General features: G+C 44.0%; 1 protein-coding gene across 4 annotated transcripts in view; it reads left to right on the top strand.

Moving 5' to 3' along the window:
* LOC119178498 (uncharacterized) overlaps positions 1-18,016 on the top strand; it is a 257,077-nt gene that overhangs the window by 29,589 nt on the left and 209,472 nt on the right. For 3 of the 4 annotated variants that reach the window (XM_075870460.1, XM_037429705.2, XM_037429706.2), the window contains one exon: positions 17,486-17,651. The exons of the other annotated variant lie outside the window; for it this stretch is intronic. In XM_075870460.1, the coding sequence (XP_075726575.1) occupies positions 17,486-17,622 (137 nt within the window). In that variant the 3' untranslated portion in view covers positions 17,623-17,651. Of the gene's footprint in view, positions 1-17,485; positions 17,652-18,016 lie in introns of those variants that run through there. 4 annotated transcript variants of the gene reach the window in all.

Below are 18,016 nucleotides of genomic sequence, written 5' to 3'. Positions count from 1 at the left end.
AGCTGTTCGACCTCAACCCGGAGTTTGGTCCATTGCCGCAAAGCGTGACCGTGCCAGAAAGCATGGCGATGCCTGGAAGCACTGGCCCCAACATGTCCAGCCCAAGCTCGACGCAGTTTACTGTTTTGAACCCTTGACTTCCGGTTGACTTCCACGGAAACAGATGTAAGAACGCACATGACTGGCTCGAGGAATTAAAGCTCACAGCGAATGGTAATGGGTGGAACACCACACATAAATTGGGCTACGTGTATTTTCCGCTTCAAGACGGAGCCCGAACATGGTTTACGAATCGCTTGTGGTTGTCTTGAGACGAGTTCCAGCAGAAGTTCCTCAATACGTTCGCAGGCACCGAAAGACGAGAAATCACACAGCGTCTCTTCTAGTCACGGATTCAAAAGCCATACGAATCCGCTACGATGATTGTTGAGAACATGGCGCGGCTGTTTCGTCGAGCAGATCCCAATATGCCCGAAACAAAAAAGATTAGCCACCTCATGCGGGGCGCTAAGGAGCAGCTGTTCGCTGGTGTCGTACGAATACGCCTACAAGTGTTGATGAATTCTCCAAGGAAGTGACATCGATCGAACGTGCACTTCTTCTACTCTACTGGCAGTATGACCACCCAACCAATAGTGAGCCGATCAGCGCGGTAGCCCTGACCCCAGCAACGACACCCGACGAAGGTTCTTTGCGCCAACTGATACGAGAAATCGTACAAGAAGAGGTCAAGAAGCTCGTCGCCAAAATTAATGACTGCGCAATTGCTCTGTAACAGAAGTTGTGTGCCAGGAGATGAGGCAAGCGCTCTCACTTCCGGAGCCGAACACGAGAACCCCCAGGACAAGCTATGCAGACATAGTCCGCCGACAGCCAGCGAACATGCCGACACCGCATCAGTACCACCAGCAACATCCGCCGACAGTGCCTTGGTACTACAGAGAAACTTCGACGACGAGGTGGCCACCACTTCGCAAAACTGACATCTGGCGTACCCCTGACCTTAGGTTCCTGTGCTTTCATTGTGAGGAAGCAGGCCACATCGTTTGGTATTCCCCGCATCGCGTCCCAGGGTACCAAGAGTTTGCTTCCACTATTCCTCGGCGCCATTTAAACAAACCACCTGACGTCGACACAAGTGTGATGACCCCACGGCATGTTCTTCCTGGGTTCCGGTCGTGCTCACCCTCACCCTCTCCTGGGCGTTATTCTCCATCCTCTAGACGGAGCACCATTGAAATGTCAAGAGGGAGATCTCCTAGTCCACGCCGGAGAAACTAAAAGAAGTGACCTCAAGGGGGAAGGTTGTGAATAGTCGAAGTGTTGAAAATCCCCCAATACTGCCGAGCGAATAGACACAAATTTTCAATGATTCGATGAAAGATGGGGGTTAATACTGGCGATGCTGCAATTACGATTGACGGACATGACGTCATGGCATTGGTCGACACTCGTGCGGACTTCTCAATAATGAGTGAGAGTCTGGCGGAACAGCTCAGGAAGGTTAGAATGGAATGGACAGGATCGCAGATAAGAGTAGCTGGAGGGCAGCTACTCACACCTACCAGAAAGTGCACCGCAAAAATGAAGATAGGGTATGCATTCTTCGTCGCAATTTTCGTTATTCTTTCCGAGTGTTGAACAGGCAATTCTAGGGATGGATTTCTAGGGTGAATATGACGCCATCATCAATATACCGGACGGTGTACGGACCTTTTCAACGAATCAAAGCGCAGCGCTATACCAAAAATCTCTGCGAGTCATGGATGACGCGACTGGACCTCCGTTATTGTGTCGCCTTGGTTCTGTCACGTGCAGCGTACAGCGTAGTGGAGAAGAAATTGCTGAACAAGTATTGACGCTTATACTCTCTCGTGGTGTTGAAATTGCCAGAAGTATCGTCAGTGTTGTGTGCGGTGAACTGGAGGTTCTGTTGACAAATTTTACCAACGAGCGACGACACATTACAGAAGGCACTACAGTTGCCTACTTCAACGAGATCACGGAAATCTGCGAGTGCAGTGTAGTATAACAGGACGAGCCGCAAGCCAAGTCAGCCCCACCACCTATTGAGGTAAGCATGGATTTATCACCAGCGCAGATACAGCGTGTAATGATCTTCTTCACTACTTCGAAGACTGTTTTTCATCGACCTCGAGGGTCAGTTAAACGTCACTGACGAAGCACCAGATAATAACGGAGGAGACGGCAAGGCCAATACAACAGAACCCATACCGCGTAGCCCCAAAAGAGCATGAAGCAATCCAGGAACAAGTGAATAAATTCTCAATGATGACGTTATCCAGCCGTCGAGAAGCTCTTGGGCATCGCCGGTAGGGCTGGTTAAAAAGAAAGACGGAAGCTTGCGATTTTGTGTCGACTACCGCAAGCTGAACCATGTGACAAAGAAAGACGTGTACCCATTACCGCGCATCGATGATTCAATCGACAGGCTCCGGTGTGCACGCTACTTCTCGTCAATGGACCTTAAAAGTGGGTATTTGTAAATCGAGGTCGACGAGCAAGATAGAGAGAAAACGACTTTTGTAATGCCTGGCGGCCTTTATGAATTTAAAGTCTTGTCCTTCGAATTGTGCTCAGCCCCCGCAACATTTCAGAGACTAATAGATGTCGTTCAGTTAGGCTTTAAGGCAGACATGTCTGGTTCATCTGGACGACGTCATTGTTTTTTAAAAAAAAACATTTTAGGAACACCTGAGCAGGCTGCTATTGGTATTCAGGGCAATAAGGTCTGCCGGCCTGATACCAAAACCCGACAAGTGTCATTTCGGTTTTAAGGAGCTACTATTTTTAGGCCATGTGGTGAGTCATTAAGGTGTTCAACCCGACCCCGATAAGATTGCGGCTGTTCGAAAATTTCCGGTGCCAACAGGTAAGAAAGCACTCAGGCGTTTCCTTGGCTTATGTGCATACTACCGAAGGGTTATTCCCGATTTTTCACACATTGCCTCGCCGTTGACACGACTCACAAGAAAAGACGTTTTGTTCACATGGGGTGACGATCAACAAGCGGAATTTGACGATATCCAACAATGCCTGCAGACACCGCCTGTGCTTGCTCACTTTGATGATGATGCTCCTACTATAGTCCACACAGATGCCAGCAACGTGGTTTTAGGCGCTGTACTCGTCCAGTGGCCAGATTCAGCCAAGCGTGTGATCGCATATGCTAGTAGGACTCTTTCCCGCGCCGAAGCCATCTACTCCACAACGTAAAAAGAGTGTCTTGCTGTCGTAAGGGCGGTTATGAAGTTTCGTTCGTACCTCTACGGTCGATCCTTCCACGTAGTGAGCGACCATCATTCTTTCTGCTGGCTGACCAACTTAAAAGACCTCTCTGGTTGGCTCGCACGGTGGAGCTTACGCCTTCAAAAGTTTGATATGATGGTCGTGTATATGTCCGGACGGCAGCACGCCGACGCCGACGCTGATTCCTTATGAAGGTCACCAATAAAGCGCGACGATGACGCAGAAGATCAGAACGTGGCGTTTGTACGAGTCGTCTACACCACTACGATTTCGTGCAAGCAGAAGGAAGAGAGCGAGCTGCTTCCCCGTATTGAATTTTTGAATGGTCGTAAAACAACCGCCCCTAGAAGATTTGCAAGGAGCTCGCCGTCATTTTGCCTTCGTAGTGGTGTTGTCTATACGAACAGCTTTTCTCCCAGAGGAAGCACCCACATATTGCCGTTCCGACGTCAATCCGTGAGGAGATACTTAGTGCTTGCCGCAATGAGCCAACGTCCGGTCATCTCGGATACACACACACTTTGGCCAGAATCCAAGTGAAGTACTACTGGCCAAGACTTCCCGCTATTGTGAAACATTACGTGCGCACGTGCATCAATTGCCAACGACAAATATTTCCACCGCTGAAACCAACTGAACGATTACAACCAATTCAAGTGCCCACAGTACCTTTTGCCCGAATTAGAATGAGTCTCCTCGGACCACATCTGACTTCCCATGCTGGCAACAAGTCAGTAATAGTAGTCACTGGTTATCTTACGCGCTACGCGGAAACAAAGGCTTTGTCAAGTGGCTCCGCCATTGAAACCGCACAATTCTTTCCAGAGCCCAGAGACAGTGACTGGCGTTCGTTCTTGCGTGCATCGACAATAGCCAAATGTCCGTGGACACTATCCTGTCAAGTGCCCGAGAGAAGACATTGCAACAGAAGGCGACAAAAGCTCTGTTGAAATTCCTACGCGACACGGGCTTGAACAAGCGGCCGCAACTGCAATGTCACAAACCGCGAAAGGACTGAACTGACTGAGTGTGCGCGCGTGTGCTGCCAAATGTGCTGTGTTTATCTCTCTTCCCTCTCTGCTCCCTACCTTTCATCTTTGCCATCCCGCCCTCAAGCGCAGGGTTGCGAACCAGCTGCCTATAGGCTGGTAACCGTCCCTGGTGTTCTTTTCCTTCTATTTTCCTTCCTTCCTTCCTTCGTAGAAAGCATAGTCCTGAGGCACGGTGCTCCCACAATCATAATAACGAATCGAGGTACCACTTTCACGGCCGCGCTCCTGAAGACAGTGCTTGAGCTCAGTCGAACAGCCCATCGGAAAACCACTTCCTATCATCCACGAACCAAGAGCTTAACAGAACGCCTTAACAAGACTATTTCCGACATGTTGAGTATATACGTTGACGTGGATCACGAGAACTGGGACGACATTCTAGCGTACATCACGTTGGCCTATAATACAGCGCAGCAAGAAACTACACGGAAAACGCCGTTCAGTCTCCTTCATGGCCGTGAAGTGACGACGATGTTTGACGCCATGTTACTGCACGACTGCAATACCATCAATTTGGACGCTGCATCTTTTACCAAACGAGCAGAAGAATCGAGGCAACTTGCACGCGTCCTAATCACCCAGTAGAAAAATTTTGATTCCCAACGTTATAATCTGCGACACGTACATGTCGTCTATCAGCCCGGCGAAAAAGTCTGGGTATGGAATCCTATCCGCTGCCGCAGACAGTCTGAAAAATTGGTGAAGAGGTATTTTGGCCCCTACACAATGTTACAACGCCTGAGTGATGTTAATTACGTAGTCGTTCCTGACAGCCCCTCGACAACTCGCCAGGGAAAACCAGAAATCGTGCAGGTTGTGCGAATGAAGCCCTATTTTTTTGACAGATTAGCACCATACATCTACTGCGCCGTATCTTGTAGAAGAGCACCGGGACGCTGCTCTCTGGAGGGGAGCAACTGCCGCATTGAATATACAGCACCAAGAGAACAAGGTATGGCTCGCGTAGTGAGAGAGAAAGACGAGGTTCTCATCTGATCAGTTTGCCAGGTTTCTGGTACAATTGAAGCAAGTTGTCCTGTATTCAACTGCTGCTGTTTGACAATATATATATATATATATATATATATATATATATATATATATATATATTCATATATATATTTATATTTATATATATATATATATATATATATATATATATATATATATATATATATATATATTTTTTTTTACCAGGTTACTTCGTCAAAGTCCCATTCATCAGAAGAAACGTTAGTGAGAAAGTGGAACTTTACATTGCCCAACCAACGAAAGTCCTTATTCTCTAATCCTTATATTCTCTTCATGTGTACGTAACCATAATCACTGTGATCATCTTCGTTCGCAGAATTGGTCTGGCGGCTCCGGTGAATACACCGCGTCCAGAGCAGGATATCGTTGTTGTCTTGCAGAGTGGTGAAAGCCGCTATTGATACTTAAGTCCTCTCTTACCTCAAGTTCTTCTGGAGATTTGTTCGGGTCGCTGGTTGTTACGCGCGTCTGATGTAATTCCCTAAGAAACGCTTCCTGCACAGTCTGGCAGCCCCGCCCAGCCAGCCATCCCCTCGTGGATTGACAATGTCGAAGTATGGCTGAAGAAATATGACATGGTGAATGTGTACAATAAGTGCGACGCACTCCAAAATTTTCGCCACGTCACCTTCTGTGTATGAAACCTCGAAACAACTCGTCATTTCAATGACAATCGCAGTTTTGCTGAATGGTATGTCTTTGCTCAACAAATACGCAGGCATTCGGGGATACCTAAAGTCCACCCCGAGGTCTCTAAAACGAAGCTCGACGGCCACGTACAACATCCGGGTGAGATGTACACCTCGTAGACTTAATGGTTCTTTACGATCCCGCCACGTGGACTCGACTACGACCGGAGCTTACCGCGTTCGACAGATCCTCAAAGGGATCGGCCATGTTGCGTTCAACGCTGGAACTGTCAACTACCCCAGCACCGTTGGGTATGCCATCGTGACCTGCCATCTCGATGAAGTGCAGGCCATCCGGTTGAAACCAGACGCCTGCGCCATCCGGCTTTCTCAGGTGCAGATTTACGTACCTTGTTTCGTAAAGAGCTTCAAGTGCAAGGACTGTCATCTTTACCTGTTCCTCAGACTCGCTTCTCGCCTACTAGTCTAGAGGACATAATCACGGAGGAGGTGTCTTCGATAGATTGCTCCCTCACACTTGACAATCCGTCCCCGCCGCCAACTCAGCCCGCGATGTATATGAAAATTCCTACCATGGAACCTACATTGGTCCAGTTTGTGCATCATGTTCCTGCTGTATCCAACTTAGTGGCATTTGCACCAGGTTCGCTGTCCAACCTTCTCCGGCATTCTGCGCAGCCTGTCGCTCATCTCGCCCAGTGTGTTAACATTGTAGCTGTTGAGGCCAAACCTCACAATATTGTAGGAAACGCCAGCAGTAAAAACGCCGCGGCTACAATATTAGAAGGGAAATCGATGTCTTCTTCTGATGAATACCAGCAGCGCCGCTTTCCACCACGTTCGCTTTTCCCATCTTCGCCACACAACAAACCTCGGACCTACCACTGAGGACGCCCGCACTCTTCTTCTCCTCTTCGAGGCTGAACATCACCTCTACGACCGGCCGCCCTTGGCCCTGACCATCGCTTGGGAAATTAGCTGGAGCAGTTTTTTTGGGAGAAAAGTGCATCACCCGGACAAACATCAGGGCCTCTAGAGAGCCCGACGAATTGGTTGTTAGCATATGCTCAAGTGGTGCCTCTTCGAGGTGCTTATTCAAGCGGTGCCTATTAAAGCACTGGTGGATATGGTGGTTGCTATTTCTGCGATTTATGCCAATATTTGATGTCTCCGTGAGGTTACTTTATATTGGCTCTGTCTTACAGTGCAAATGATTTAACAATACAGGCATCAGCACAGTGTATCGTTCAAATTACCATTCATGGGATCCGGCATGATATTGCGTTCGCCATGTCACTTCCAGCGCGTATACGCTTCTTGTGATAGAACTTTCTGATGCCGCCGCTTTCATCTCTGGTCGACAACGCCTCGTACATACCAACGCACCTATCCAAGAGTCTGACGCTGCTGATGCGGAATAATAATCACACCACCGCCTACTAACCATTGACGACTCTGTAGTACCATGTGTCCCCGAGTGAGTTCTTACGATTTTTTCAGACCTCGTTGACCACGGTGATGTACAGATTGCTCCATCATCCCGTTGTGGATCTCAAGGCAAACATTTTACTATAGTTATATACATAGTTCCTGAAACGCCACAGTTGCAGTACAGCGGTGGATGTATATACGAAGTCAGTACAGGTAGAGGCGTTTCTGTGATACTAAACAATACCAATTTGAAAATATACTATTTACCATAATGTAACAATCTCAGTACGTAAACAAAATTTTTGTAGGATATGGCACATTTCAAACAGGTACAAAAGTTAAAGTACACGTGGTCACATTACAACGATGAAAAAAAAGCACCATTGTCCCTCAATTTACTGTTTTTTTGTAAGTTAATTCCACTCTCTAATTGTTTAATAAAAAGAGTTGGCAAAACAAGTAGATTTGAATTAGTGTTCTTGTATTTCCTGTGAGTGTTGGCGTCTTTTAGAGCGATATGTTGGTGCTAAAAGGTATTTCGACTTATCGATTGCTGTTTGGTTGTATTACATGATATGCTAAAGCTTTAGCCAAAGTTTCTGTTTTCTAGGCTGTAGAGAGTCTCAACCTTATGTGTGACTAATATAGTAGATACTTGCAAATGTGTCGAAGATATTGCTGAAGAGTAAGGCTCCCTTATTTTGAACCTTTTTTCTTGTTCCTGTAAAGTACTTTTGAGCCGGGTCAAAGATAACAGAAGCATAGTCAAATATTGATCTTACATGAAGGAAGTAAAGAGTCTTCTTCACCTCTTTTGTGGTAAGATGAAAGCTTCGACGAATAAAAAACAACATTTTGTCAGCCATTGAGATTAGTTGGTGTGTGCGTCTGTTCTAATGTAATGATTCAGTTAAGTAAATTCCTGAGTATCTACACCCTGGTACTTTGCCGATGGCCCCGTCATCAATACTGTATTTGTACTGGATTTATGAAATCCTTTGTTCAAAGCTGACGTGGTGTAACTTCAAGATCGTTTAGAGCACCAACGTTGCACTGTGTTTAAGTCATTAAGTAATGATTCGGCGTCTTCGACGGACGTAGATTGACGGTAGATGACTTACTCCTATGCGAATAGTTATATGCAATATTTGATATCATCTACTATAATAAATATATAAACCAAAAATAAAAGCGGACCCAAAACGCTGCCTTGAGGTATGCCTGAAGTCACGTCTACATGTAAAGACTTTTTAGAATTCAGAACGTACTGTTTACGACCCCTTAAGTAATTCTGCAGCTAGGTTTGCAACTTAGCATCAATATTTCAAGAAGCAAGTATAATATCTTACACATTATCTGGGGCCATGTTAAATGCCTTGCGGAAATCGAAAAACAATGCATCAACAATGCATCAACAATTTTATTATGGTCAAGTGCGATCAATATCTCAGGCTGAAATGTGGGTTAGTTATTATGTCTGAATGACCCTGCCGTAATCCTTGTGGATGGTGATCAGAAAACTTGCTGGATTCAATATATTTGAACAACGCACTATAAATATAGTGCACTAGTAATTTGCAACAAGTTATCAATAATAATACAAGATGATAATTTAGCACATGCTTTTTGCTTCCTGGTTTACACGCTGGAACCACATTTGCTGTTTTCCAATCTTTTGGAACCACGCTTGTATCTAGAGACAACTTTTAGGTTATACGGGTTACCTATACGGCATACTGCCAACATCACAGCGGAAAGTGATGGATTATCTGTGCGATTGATCACTTGATGAGGCATCCTGCCAAAGCGGCAGTAGCTTCCACATCAGGAGAGGATATGGCAACTTTCTTTTTGTGAGCCATTTTTCTTCGGTATTGCACGCCGCTCGTCCTTTTGAGTAACGACGGGAAGTTGTTTTTGTACAAATTACTGGACGACGTTCTTTACGCATATAACAATATTTAAAAGAGGACCGCCAGCTACCATCTCCAAACAAATGTCCTCCCTGAGTGCTTTCAACAAACTCATTCCGATATGATACCCATGTATATCAATGCCGACCATACAAACTGGACTACCGACCTGTCATTCGTGATCTTCGCGTGCAATGCTGGTACGCAGCAAGCCACGGGCTATTAACCTTTTTTTCTTGTCTGTGACCGTCAACCGACTTATCTTCTCGGCGACCCTTTTTTGATGTCCTCGTCCATTTGTACGCGCCATGAAGTAGCAGCCCACTTTCTCGCCGTGCCGCTTGCCGCCACAGCGTCTGCCTCAATACCGAGGCAAGTGAGCAGGGTGGTAAGACTCACAAGAATGAAGTTCGCCGCATCGTTGAGCTTAATATTAGAGATGAAGTGCTTCTGTGAACATCAGCTCGAGTTCCAGCCTGTCTGAGGAGTTTAAGTCACGTTTCATAGGCCCCTGCGCTGATGTCGAGCAAACGTCTCCAGTAAAGTATCGCGTAACACCGCTGTCATGCCTTGCGGCAATTGTTGCCGTGGCACTAGGATCGTTCAAGTTTTTCGGGCAAAACCGTTCGGAAGACGTACCGCGCGAGGGGAAAATGATTGTGAGCGTACTCTTCACTGCATTTTTCTTCATTTATTTATAGCCACACATAATCATCATCACTGTAATCATCTTCGTCGTGCGAAGAATTTGTCTGGCGGCTCCGCTGATTAAACGGCGCCGAGACCACCAAATCATTGCTATTTTGCAACATATCACACACACACACATACACGTATATATATATATATATATATATATATATATATATATATATATATATTTATATATATATATATATTTGTATATATATATGTGTATATATATATATATATATATATATATATATATATATATATATGTAAGGGAAAGAAGTGCATACCCAAGGGCTCGCCTTCCGTGTTTTTAACACAATAATAATGAGATATAACAGACAGTAATGCCAAGGAATGTACAGGGGAAGTTATTAACATTAATAGAATGTAAATAAGAAGAAAGAAAAGTGGATGAAAAAACTACCAACTGTAAGCAGGAATCGAACCTAAGACCTTCGAATTACGCGTTCGATGCTCTAACCACTGAGCTATTACAGCGGCACTCCCTCCATCCACTTTTTTTTTGGGTTTATCTGTGAATTTAGAAGTAGGAGCGACAGTCAGCGCCATCTATAAGCCAAACAACGAGTGTGAAAACACTCTTATGCGCATGTTTGGCGTCACGTAGCACGTGAACTTATTATGAGCGGGCAGCTGATTAATTGTCCCTCCTATACAACCTAAACACACCAAGTCTGCCAGTACGAGACCCTCGTTCAATGAAATAAGGGAAAGAAGTGCATACCCAAGGGCTCGCCTTCCGTGTTTTTAACACAATAATAATGAGATACAACAGACAGTAATGCCAAGGAATGTACAGGGGAAGTTATTAACATTAATAGAATGTAAATAGGAAGAAAGAAAAGTGGATGAAAAAACTACCAACTGTAAGCAGGAATCGAACCTACGACCTTCGAATTACGCGTTCGATGCTCTAACCACTGAGCTATTACAGCGGCACTCCCTCCATCCACTTTTTTTTGGGTTTATCTGTGAATTTAGAAGTAGGAGCGACAGTCAGCGCCATCTATAAGCCAAACAACGAGTGTGAAAACACTCTTATGCGCATGTTTGGCGTCACGTAGCACGTGAACTTATTATGAGCGGGCAGCTGATTAATTGTCCCTCCTATACAACCTAAACACACCAAGTCTGCCAGTACGAGACCCTCGTTCAATGAAATAAGGGAAAGAAGTGCATACCCAAGGGCTCGCCTTCCGTGTTTTTAACACAATAATAATGAGATATAACAGACAGTAATGCCAACGAATGTACAGGGGAAGTTATTACCATTAATAGAATGTAAATAAGAAGAAAGAAAAGTGGATGAAAAAACTACCAACTGTAAGCAGGAATCGAACCTACGACCTTCGAATTACGCGTTCGATGCTCTAACCACTGAGCTATTACAGCGGCACTCCCTCCATCCACTTTTTTTTTTGGGTTTATCTGTGAATTTAGAAGTAGGAGCGACAGTCAGCGCCATCTATAAGCCAAACAACGAGTGTGAAAACACTCTTATGCGCATATTTGGCGTCACGTAGCACGTGAACTTATTATGAGCGGGCAGCTGATTAATTGTCCCTCCTATACAACCTAAACACACCAAGTCTGCCAGTACGAGACCCTCGTTCAATGAAATAAGGGAAAGAAGTGCATACCCAAGGGCTCGCCTTCCGTGTTTTTAATACAATAATAATGAGATATAACAGACAGTAATGCCAACGAATGTACAGGGGAAGTTATTAACATTAATAGAATGTAAATAAGAAGAAAGAAAAGTGGATGAAAAAACTACCAACTGTAAGCAGGAATCGAACCTACGACCTTCGAATTACGCGTTCGATGCTCTAACCACTGAGCTATTACAGCGGCACTCCTTCCATCCACTTTTTTTTTTGGGTTTATCTGTGAATTTAGAAGTAGGAGCGACAGTCAGCGCCATCTATAAGCCAAACAACGAGTGTGAAAACACTCTTATGCGCATGTTTGGCGTCACGTAGCACGTGAACTTATTATGAGCGGGCAGCTGATTAATTGTCCCTCCTATACAACCTAAACACACCAAGTCTGCCAGTACGAGACCCTCGGTGTGTTTAGGTTGTATAGGAGGGACAATTAATCAGCTGCCCGCTCATAATAAGTTCACGTGCTACGTGACGCCAAACATGCGCATAAGAGTGTTTTCACACTCGTTGTTTGGCTTATAGATGGCGCTGACTGTCGCTCCTACTTCTAAATTCACAGATAAACCCCAAAAAAAAAGTGGATGGAGGGAGTGCCGCTGTAATAGCTCAGTGGTTAGAGCATCGAACGCGTAATTCGAAGGTCGTAGGTTCGATTCCTGCTTACAGTTGGTAGTTTTTTCATCCACTTTTCTTTCTTCTTATTTACATTCTATTAATGTTAATAACTTCCCCTGTACATTCCTTGGCATTACTGTCTGTTATATCTCATTATTATTGTGTTAAAAACACGGAAGGCGAGCCCTTGGGTATGCACTTCTTTCCCTTATTTCATTGAACGAGGGTCTCGTACTGGCAGACTTGGTGTGTTTAGGTTGTATAGCAGGGACAATTAATCAGCTGCCCGCTCATAATAAGTTCACGTGCTACGTGACGCCAAACATGCGCATAAGAGTGTTTTCACACTCGTTGTTTGGCTTATAGATGGCGCTGACTGTCGCTCCTACTTCTAAATTCACAGATAAACCCAAAAAAAAAAGGTGGATGGAGGGAGTGCCGCTGTAATAGCTCAGTGGTTAGAGCATCGAACGCGTAAATCGAAGGTCGTAGGTTCGACTCCTGCTTACAGTTGGTAGTTTTTTCATCCACTTTTCTTTCTTCTTGTTTACATTCTATTAATGTTAATAACTTCCCCTGTACATTCCTTGGCATTATTGTCTGTTATATCTCATTATTATTGTGTTAAAAACACGGAAGGCGAGCCCTTGGGTATGCACTTCTTTCCCTTATTTCATTGAACGAGGGTCTCGTACTGGCAGACTTGGTGTGTTCAGGTTGTATAGGAGGGACAATTAATCAGCTGCCCGCTCATAATAAGTTCACGTGCTACGTGACGCCAAACATGCGCATAAGAGTGTTTTCACACTCGTTGTTTGGCTTATAGATGGCGCTGACTGTCGCTCCTACTTCTAAATTCACAGATAAACCCAAAAAAAAGTGGATGGAGGGAGTGCCGCTGTAATAGCTCAGTGGTTAGAGCATCGAACGCGTAATTCGAAGGTCGTAGGTTCGATTCCTGCTTACAGTTGGTAGTTTTTTCATCCACTTTTCTTTCTTCTTATTTACATTCTATTAATGTTAATAACTTCCCCTGTACATTCCTTGGCATTACTGTCTGTTATATCTCATTATTATTGTGTTAAAAACACGGAAGGCGAGCCCTTGGGTATGCACTTCTTTCCCTTATTTCATTGAACGAGGGTCTCGTACTGGCAGACTTGGTGTGTTTAGGTTGTATAGGAGGGACAATTAATCAGCTGCCCGCTCATAATAAGTTCACGTGCTACGTGACGCCAAACATGCGCATAAGTGTGTTTTCACACTCGTTGTTTGGCTTATAGATGGCGCTGACTGTCGCTCCTACTTCTAAATTCACAGATAAACCCCAAAAAAAAGTGGATGGAGGGAGTGCCGCTGTAATAGCTCAGTGGTTAGAGCATCGAACGCGTAATTCGAAGGTCGTAGGTTCGATTCCTGCTTACAGTTGGTAGTTTTTTCATCCACCTTTCTTTCTTCTTATTTACATTCTATTAATGTTAATAACTTCCCCTGTACATTCCTTGGCATTACTGTCTGTTATATCTCATTATTATTGTGTTAAAAACACGGAAGGCGAGCCCTTGGGTATGCACTTCTTTCCCTTATTTCATTGAACGAGGGTCTCGTACTGGCAGACTTGGTGTGTTTAGGTTGTATAGGAGGGACAATTAATCAGCTGCCCGCTCATAATAAGTTCACGTGCTACGTGACGCCAAACATGCGCATAAGAGTGTTTTCACACTCGTTGTTTGGCTTATAGATGGCGCTGACTGTCGCTCCTACTTCTAAATTCACAGATAAACCCCAAAAAAAAGTGGATGGAGGGAGTGCCGCTGTAATAGCTCAGTGGTTAGAGCATCGAACGCGTAATTCGAAGGTCGTAGGTTCGATTCCTGCTTACAGTTGGTAGTTTTTTCATCCACTTTTCTTTCTTCTTATTTACATTCTATTAATGTTAATAACTTCCCCTGTACATTCCTTGGCATTACTGTCTGTTATATCTCATTATTATTGTGTTAAAAACACGGAAGGCGAGCCCTTGGGTATGCACTTCTTTCCCTTATTTCATTGAACGAGGGTCTCGTACTGGCAGACTTGGTGTGTTTAGGTTGTATAGCAGGGACAATTAATCAGCTGCCCGCTCATAATAAGTTCACGTGCTACGTGACGCCAAACATGCGCATAAGAGTGTTTTCACACTCGTTGTTTGGTTTATAGATGGCGCTGACTGTCGCTCCTACTTCTAAATTCACAGATAAACCCAAAAAAAAAGGTGGATGGAGGGAGTGCCGCTGTAATAGCTCAGTGGTTAGAGCATCGAACGCGTAATTCGAAGGTCGTAGGTTCGATTCCTGCTTACAGTTGGTAGTTTTTTCATCCACTTTTCTTTCTTCTTATTTACATTCTATTAATGTTAATAACTTCCCCTGTACATTCCTTGGCATTACTGTCTGTTATATCTCATTATTATTGTGTTAAAAACACGGAAGGCGAGCCCTTGGGTATGCACTTCTTTCCCTTATTTCATTGAACGAGGGTCTCGTACTGGCAGACTTGGTGTGTTCAGGTTCTATAGGAGGGACAATTAATCAGCTGCCCGCTCATAATAAGTTCACGTGCTACGTGACGCCAAACATGCGCATAAGAGTGTTTTCACACTCGTTGTTTGGCTTATAGATGGCGCTGACTGTCGCTCCTACTTCTAAATTCACAGATAAACCCAAAAAAAAGTGGATGAAGGGAGTGCCGCTGTAATAGCTCAGTGGTTAGAGCATCGAACGCGTAATTCGAAGGTCGTAGGTTCGATTCCTGCTTACAGTTGGTAGTTTTTTCATCCACTTTTCTTTCTTCTTATTTACATTCTATTAATGTTAATAACTTCCCCTGTACATTCCTTGGCATTACTGTCTGTTATATCTCATTATTATTGTGTTAAAAACACGGAAGGCGAGCCCTTGGGTATGCACTTCTTTCCCTTATTTCATTGAACGAGGGTCTCGTACTGGCAGACTTGGTGTGTTTAGGTTGTATAGGAGGGACAATTAATCAGCTGCCCGCTCATAATAAGTTCACGTGCTACGTGACGCCAAACATGCGCATAAGAGTGTTTTCACACTCGTTGTTTGGCTTATAGATGGCACTGACTGTCGCTCCTACTTATAAATTCACAGATAAACCCAAAAAAAAAGTGGATGGAGGGAGTGCCGCTGTAATAGCTCAGTGGTTAGAGCATCGAACGCGTAATTCGAAGGTCGTAGGTTCGATTCCTGCTTACAGTTCGTAGTTTTTTCATCCACTTTTCTTTCTTCTTATTTACATTCTATTAATGGTAATAACTTCCCCTGTACATTCCTGGGCATTACTGTCTGTTATATCTCATTATTATTGTGTTAAAAACACGGAAGGCGAGCCCTTGGGTACGCACTTCTTTCCCTTATTTCATTGAACGAGGGTCTCGTACTGGCAGACTTGGTGTGTTTAGGTTGTATAGGAGGGACAATTAATCAGCTGCCCGCTCATAATAAGTTCACGTGCTACGTGACGCAAAACATGCGCATAAGAGTGTTTTCACACTCGTTGTTTGGCTTATAGATGGCGCTGACTGTCGCTCCTACTTCTAAATTCACAGATAACCCCCCCCCCCAAAAAAAGTGGATGGAGGGAGTGCCGCTGTAATGCCTCAGTGGTTAGAGCATCGAACGCGTAATTCGAAGGTCGTAGGTTCGATTCCTGCTTACAGTTGGTAGTTTTTTCATCCACTTTTCTTTCTTCTTATTTACATTCTATTAATGTTAATAACTTCCCCTGTACATTCCTTGGCATTACTGTCTGTTATATCTCATTATTATTGTGTTAAAAACACGGAAGGCGAGCCCTTGGGTATGCACTTCTTTCCCTTATTTCATTGAACGAGGGTCTCGTACTGGCAGACTTGGTGTGTTTAGGTTGTATAGGAGGGACAATTAATCAGCTGCCCGCTCATAATAAGTTCACGTGCTACGTGACGCCAAACGTGCGCATAAGAGTGTTTTCACACTCGTTGTTTGGCTTATAGATGGCGCTGACTGTCGCTCCTACTTCTAAATTCACAGATAAACCAAAAAAAAAAAGTGGATGGAGGGAGTGCCGCTGTAATAGCTCAGTGGTTAGAGCATCGAACGCGTAATTCGAAGGTCGTAGGTTCGATTCCTGCTTACAGTTGGTAGTTTTTTCATCCACTTTTCTTTCTTCTTATTTACATTCTATTAATGTTAATAACTTCCACTGTACATTCCTTGGCATTACTGTCTGTTATATCTCATTATTATTGTGTTAAAAACACGGAAGGCGAGCCCTTGGGTATGCACTTCTTTCCCTTATTTCATTGAACGAGGGTCTCGTACTGGCAGACTTGGTGTGTTTAGGTTGTATAGGAGGGACAATTAATCAGCTGCCCGCTCATAATAAGTTCACGTGCTACGTGACGCCAAACATGCGCATAAGAGTGTTTTCACACTCGTTGTTTGGCTTATAGATGGCGCTGACTGTCGCTCCTACTTCTAAATTCACAGATAAACCCAAAAAAAAAGTGGACGGAGGGAGTGCCGCTGTAATAGCTCAGTGGTTAGAGCATCGAACGCGTAATTCGAAGGTCGTAGGTTCGATTCCTGCTTACAGTTGGTAGTTTTTTCATCCACTTTTTTTTTCTTCTTATTTACATTCTATTAATGTTAATAACTTCCCCTGTACATTCCTTGGCATTACTGTCTGTTATATCTCATTATATATATATATATATATATATATATATATATATATATATATATATATGTATATATATATATATATATACATATATTAAAGTGAGGGAACTTGCTCCTACACTCGCGAAGTTGGTACGCCGCTACTCATAGCTATGGTGGGAGACATATTGAAAACTAAAATCACATCTCACCTCTTTGAAACTGGTGACAGGATTGTGGTACGCACCATTCAGCGCAGCGAAACTTATTCATTTGTTAAAGTACTCATGAACAGCTAAAAACTGAATAACCGTCCACCTAAAGTCTGAATAAAAGTAAAACTCACAATTATAGAATAGTAGGCAATGTGAACGTAAATTCTTGACGTTGTGTCCTTGAAAATGTTTCTTCCTTATGCAATTACTATCATAATCGCAGGTTGTGAAGTCTGGGTTCAATTAGACAAGATCAACGAAGTCAGCAGCTTGTGCTTGTTCATCTATGACCTGCTTTGTGGCCCAGAAAAGTACATAACCTACGATCCGGAAGCTTGTCGGAATGTAACAGTCACTTAATAAAATCACAACGGAGTGCCTTTTCGAAACATTGATGTGTAGTGAATGCCTTCTCTCGTTACAGTCGCCATGAATTGTGTACGCTTAGCGAAAACCAGCATGTCAACAAGCCACCAGGCTCCTTCGAGACCAATGTCATTGCAAACATTCCCATGAGACCTTTTATCTATCTATCTATCTATCTATCTATCTATCTATCTATCTATCTATCTATCTATCTATCTATCTATCTATCTATCGTTGATGATGTGTTGCATCTCATTGCACATGAGCAATTTGATGGCCAAAGAGTGCCATGTCAATGGCCAAGAGATGTTAAGATTGATAATGGTAAGGGGCTCCATGAGGGCCTTAAAATTTTTCATACCACTGCCGGTAACACATAAAAGTACTA

The sequence above is a fragment of the Rhipicephalus microplus genome, chromosome 1 (genome assembly GCF_043290135.1).
Source record: "Rhipicephalus microplus isolate Deutch F79 chromosome 1, USDA_Rmic, whole genome shotgun sequence".
In the NCBI taxonomy this organism is placed as follows: domain Eukaryota; kingdom Metazoa; phylum Arthropoda; class Arachnida; order Ixodida; family Ixodidae; genus Rhipicephalus; species Rhipicephalus microplus.
Note: the sequence above shows the minus strand (reverse complement) of the source record. Positions and strands in the feature narration are given on the sequence as shown.